Source organism: Nicotiana tomentosiformis, chromosome 3 (assembly GCF_000390325.3).
Source record: "Nicotiana tomentosiformis chromosome 3, ASM39032v3, whole genome shotgun sequence".
Classification (NCBI taxonomy): Eukaryota; Viridiplantae; Streptophyta; class Magnoliopsida; order Solanales; family Solanaceae; genus Nicotiana; species Nicotiana tomentosiformis.
In genome coordinates this window covers 74,646,304-74,651,955 of record NC_090814.1, presented here as the reverse complement: position 1 = coordinate 74,651,955, position 5,652 = coordinate 74,646,304, and the positions used below count along the sequence as shown (strand labels likewise).

The 5,652-nt window shown below is 40.2% G+C and overlaps 1 protein-coding gene across 1 annotated transcript; it reads right to left on the bottom strand.

The window, feature by feature from the left end:
* Positions 1–751: 751 nt before the first annotated feature.
* On the bottom strand, positions 752–1,606 carry LOC138908020 (uncharacterized). The gene has a single exon (XM_070198650.1). It carries the CDS (start codon positions 1,604–1,606, stop codon positions 752–754), a length of 855 nt encoding a protein of 284 aa, XP_070054751.1.
* Positions 1,607–5,652: the final 4,046 nt, after the last annotated feature.

Below are 5,652 nucleotides of genomic sequence, written 5' to 3'. Positions count from 1 at the left end.
TTACGAGCCGTTGATAAGTGGCTTCGGTGTTTTTCAACCCGAAGGGCATTACATTGTAACAATATGTATCGAAATTTGTTATAAATGAAGTTTTTTCCTGATCTTCGGGGTTTATCTTAATTTGGTTGTACCCGGAATAAGCATCAAGGAAACTTATCAACTCGTGCCCGGCCATGGCATCAATCATTTGATCGATATTTGGCAATGGGAACGAGTCTTTCGGGCACTCCTTGTTAAGCTCTTTATAGTCTACGCACATGCGAAATTTATTTTTCTTCTTAGGAACTACTACTACATAGGCTATCCAGTCCGGATATCTTACCTCTCGGACTGAACAGATTTTAAGTAAGTAGGTTACCTCTTCTTTGACAAATGTATTCCAAGCCTCGGCAATAGGGAGTTTCTTCTACCTTACCGGAGGTATGCTGGGATCCAAACTCAGCTTGTGCACAACTATTTGCGTCAGGATACCTGTCATATCCTCGTGCGACCATGCAAAATAATCAGCGTTAAGTTTAAGGAATTCAATAAAACCAAACCTGAGTACGGGGTGTAGTCCTGTCCCCAAATGAAATTTTCTTTCTAGGAATTCTTCGAATAATGCCACTTGCTCCTATTCCTCCGCGGTGGACTTCATTGCGTCCGTCTCTTCCGGAACTTGGAAATATCTCGACACCTGATATTGTTTTGACGACTCTGCTCCTGGGCTAACTCCTTCTAACTCGGGAAAAGGCATCGGTTCCTGTAATTGCTATGTCGTGCGCTCCTTCCCTTTGCTGCTAGAAACTAAAATTGCATTCATCTCCTTTGTTGTCGATTGATCACCTCGTATCTGCTTGATCCCTTCGTGTGTTGGAAACTTCAGCAATTGGTGATATGTTGAAGGTACAGCTTTCATCTCGTGTAACCATGGCCTTCCGAGGATAATGTTGTACCTCATGTCGCCATCTACTACTTCAAAGAGAGTTGTTTTCATTACTCCTTCAGCGTTTATGAGCAGCAAAATCTCTTCCCGGGTTGTCACACTTGCAAGGTTGAAACCAGCAAGGAGCTTTATTGCCGGAATAATACTTCCGGTGAGTTTAGTTTGCTCCAATACTCTCCATTGTATGATATTAGCCGAACTTCCTAGATCCACTAGACAACGTCTGATCTTATAATCTAACACATTTAAAGAGATTACCAGTGTGTCGTTGTGTGGTAATAGCAATTTGTCTACGTCTTCCTCCGTGAAAGTGATATCGTCTTCTTGGAGTCTTTTACTGTGAGTTATCGATACTTTCATCTTCTTTGCTGCCGAAAGGGTGACCTTGTTAATCTCATTCCCCCCGAAGATCATATTGATCGTTTGGCGTGGGGGTTCTTCTCCTGCTTTCGGAAGTTCGGCGTTATCTTTATTATGACCATAATTATTCTTGGCTCGGTCACTCAAGAATTTTCTGTAGTGACCATTCTTCAATGATGTTACCACCTCCTGTCGGAGGTGTTGGCAGTCCCATGTCCGGTGACCGTTCATCCCATGATACTCACACCATAAGTTGAGATCTCTCTGGCTGGAATCGGATCTCATAGCTCTCGGGATTCGTGCATCTTTAATGTTTCTCATGGCTGACACCAACTCCACTATACTGACGTTGAAGTTATATTTCGCTAACTTGGGGTAAGAAGGATCCCGAGACCCCGACGTCTCCTTATCCTGGAGTGATCTATTATTTTGACCATGATCGGTCCCTCTGTCAGCGATGAACCTGTTTGCTACCCGAAAATTTCTGCCACGGCCTTCGATCCGCTCGTAGGGCAAAAATCGGACCCTCGAAGTCCGTCTATCCGCGTCGTAGTCATCCTTTGATTTTTCTCTGCTTTTCTCCCGTCCTTTGGCCGATGATGTAGAACCGACCTGGTTATCTTCGATCCTTATCTTTGACTCATACCGGTTGTGTACATCTGCCTAAGTTGTTACTTGAAACTCAAGCAGGCTCTCCTTCAGCTTCTGGGAAGCGTCTGCACTTCTTGGATTCAAACCCTTGGTGAGTACTTTGGCTGCCCATTCATCCGGGACGGCCGGGAGCAACATTCTTTCCTTCTGGAATCGAGTAACAAACTCTCGTAATAATTCAGATTCTCCCTGTGCGATCCCAAATATGTCTGCCTTCCGGGCTTGCACTTTTCTATCTCTGGCATGAGCCTTAATGAAAGAATTCACGAGCATCTCAAAGGAATCTATGGAATGCTTGTGTGATAATGAATACCACGTTAGAGCTCCCCTCGTGAGAGTTTCTCCTAATTTCTTTAGCAACACATATTCAATTTCGTGAGGAGCTAAATTATTTCCTTTCACCGCTGTTGTATATGTAGTAATATGCTCCTGTGGGTCTGAAGTTCCATCATACTTTGGAATTTCAGGCATTTTGAACAGCTTTGGGATTAGTTCTGGTGCCGCACTCGGCTTGTACGGTAATTGAATATACTTCTTCGAGTTTGGGCCTTTCAATACTGGTGGTGCACCCGAGATTTGATCCATGCAGGCATTTACTTCCCTCATGAACCGCAAAATTTCATCCTTGAACGGATCGTTATCATTGTTGAAATCGGATCTGCTCCCCCCAGTAACGTCGGAGCCAACTTCACCCCTGGGAGTGTTGTTGTCGACTCTCTGTGTTGTTTGATCTGCAGAACAACAGGAGTAATTAGATCTCATCTATTTGCATTATTCAAAACACATGATAGCGCCTGCTTCAGTTCCGTCATAACCTTATCTTGCCGCGTCAGATGGCCTAGAATGATTTCATGTTGCTCTTGCAAGACCCTTACCGCATTCGCAACTCGATCCTCATCAACATCATCGGGAGTTATCTCCCGGACCTATCGAGGGTACCTCTTATCATGCACCGGTGTCGCGTCATTCCCGTCACTACGGGTGTCACTGATTGAATCTTCGAAATGAGGCTGATCCCCTCAAATTTTAGGGTTGCGTGTGTCGTTAACAGTGTTATCTTCCATTTTTTGTGATTTGTTTTTCTAAGACAAAGTAATCAAAACACGTTAGTAAAAACGGTAAGGATCAATTTAATTGCACAGCTGTCTAGGCCCCACGGTTGGCGCCAAACTGTTTACCCATAAAATGGTACAGTTAAATTTATATGCGGTTTCTAGTTAAGTGAACCAATTTAATCCTGAAATAATACAATAATTGAAGAAATATATAATACTTAGCCTTGAAATATGGATAAAACAACAGAGATGATAATTTTGGGAACAGTATTTTCGGGCACAGCGATGACAAGATCAAAAAGCAAGAAGTAAAATTGTATAAAGCTTTGTATAGAATAAAGTGTAAGTTTTGCGAGAAAATTCGCATTCTCTACAATGATAACTGAGCTTACTATTTATAGCTATCTCTAGGAAAGGAAGTCCTAGGATCATGTTCTCCTTAAATGTCAATTATGAGGGTCATTGATGAATACGTAACGGTGAACATAAATGTTAAATGCTCTATAACAGACCGTTGTTCTTAATGCTGCAGAATATTTCCTATTAAATGTTACCAGGTGCAGAGCATTTAACATGCCTTTATGAACGTTATCTTTTCCGGTGACAAGCGAAATGGCTGCATTTGGTCTTCATCCATCCCTGTCTTGGGTTCCATGTGTCCTCCCTTTAAACGACCATGTATCATATCATATTTTACCCTATACAGTAGTCCCCCACAAAAGTATCTAAATAAAGTGCTATAACTCTGCAACTGGAGGGAAGAAAGCATGTGTTTATACTAAACTAATAGAAGCATAACATGTGTTTGCACGTAGAATTTTATCACTTATTATAATTAAGTAATATATATTTTTAATTTATTATATAACTTAATCATAATAAATTGAATTAATTTGGTATAAACACGACGGTAATTATTTACCGTTATTCTTTCTACTTCCCCTTATAAGTATCTTACTAAATTGCTAATGCACATTTTTATATTTGTTTGTCTGTGTTCAATAAAAGACGACAAATAGGGTTATGGTATGATCCTAATCTGCTTTTTTCTGTATCATTATATGAGTTGCATATCACTCTTAGGATATGTAGATGTTATTTTGTGGCTTAAATTATTTTCTTGTATTTTTAGGAAACACATAATCCCTATAGGTTTAGGAAAACCCATTGTCCTAATAGATTTGAGAAAGAAAAACCTATAGTCCTTGTCAAATTGGGAACCTTTCTCTTATAGGTTTGGGACTATTTGGGATTTATATATAAGGGTTGTAGTTAGGGATTCTAGAGATTATATTGTATTTTTCTTCTCATTCATAGTGGAAAACTCTCTCTGCTTCTACCTCGAGGATTAGGCTTAGCCAAACCTCGTTAAATACTTGTGTTAATTTTTCTTCTCTATTTACTTTGTGTGTGATTGTGTGCTAGTTAACCCACGATCTTCCGCAATAATTGGTATCATAGCAAGGTTTGGATTTATACATATAATCTAGGGTTAAGATGTCTTCGTCATCTTCAACAAAGTACGAAGTAGAGAAATTTGACGTGGGTTCTAACTTCAGTCTATAGAAGATTAGGATGAAATCATCCCTGGTGTTACAAGGGTTATGTAAGGCAATTGATGAGGATTTTCCTGAAGAGAAGAAAGAGACAGAAAAGGTTGGCCTGAAGGAGACGTCTTTGAGTGCTATCTTCATGAGCGTTAGAGATAGCGTTCTTCGGGAAATTGCTGAATAAACTTCTGCAGCAATGGCATGGAAGAAGTTGGAAGATCTATATTCTAAGAAATCGCTAAAAAATCGCCTCTACCTGAAAAAGAGGTTATACAATCGCCGTATGAACGAAGGTACACCTGTTAAAACTCACCTTGATTAGTTTAATTCAATTATAATGGACCTGAAGAATATGAATATCAAAATTGAGAGTGAGGATCAGGCCTTGATTGTGTTATGTTCTTTACCACCATCTTATGATACTTTTGCTAATATGCTGCTATATGGGAAAGACAATATTTCACTGGAAAATGTTAGTAATGCACTAAATTCTAAAGATTTGAAAAAGAGCTTTCCATATAGCAGAATTGAGGGCGGGGGTCTTGTGAGTAGAGGAAGAACACAACAAAAGGACTTTAACAGGAAAAAATCAATCACCAGATCAAAGTCTAGAGCAAGGAAGCAGAACTGTTATGAGTGCGGGGAGCAAGGTCGCTACAAGAGAGTGTCCCGAGCTGAAAGAGAAAAGAGGAAAGCAGAAAGTAGATAATTCGGCAAATGTTGTTGACACTGTCAATAATTCTGATGATAGTGATTATGTAGGGGACATTTGTGCCGTGGGTTCTTGTCATGGGCGGAATTCCTGGGTTCTTGATTCTAGTGCTACTCTCCACATGTGTCTACAGAAGAATTCGTTTGCAACTTACAAGCAGATCAGTGGGACTGTCTACATGGGAGTTGACAATCCATTACTAGTAGAGGGGATTGGTAATATCAGATTGAGAATGTTCGATGGAATTATCAGAAATAATGAGTGTAGGCATGTTCATCGAATAAAGAGAAATTTGATTTCTCTTTCGACTTTGGATGACCAGGGATATAAGTTTCACTCCGAGAATTGAATACCTAAAGTGTGTAAAGGCTCAATGGTACTCATGAAGGGTAAACTGCA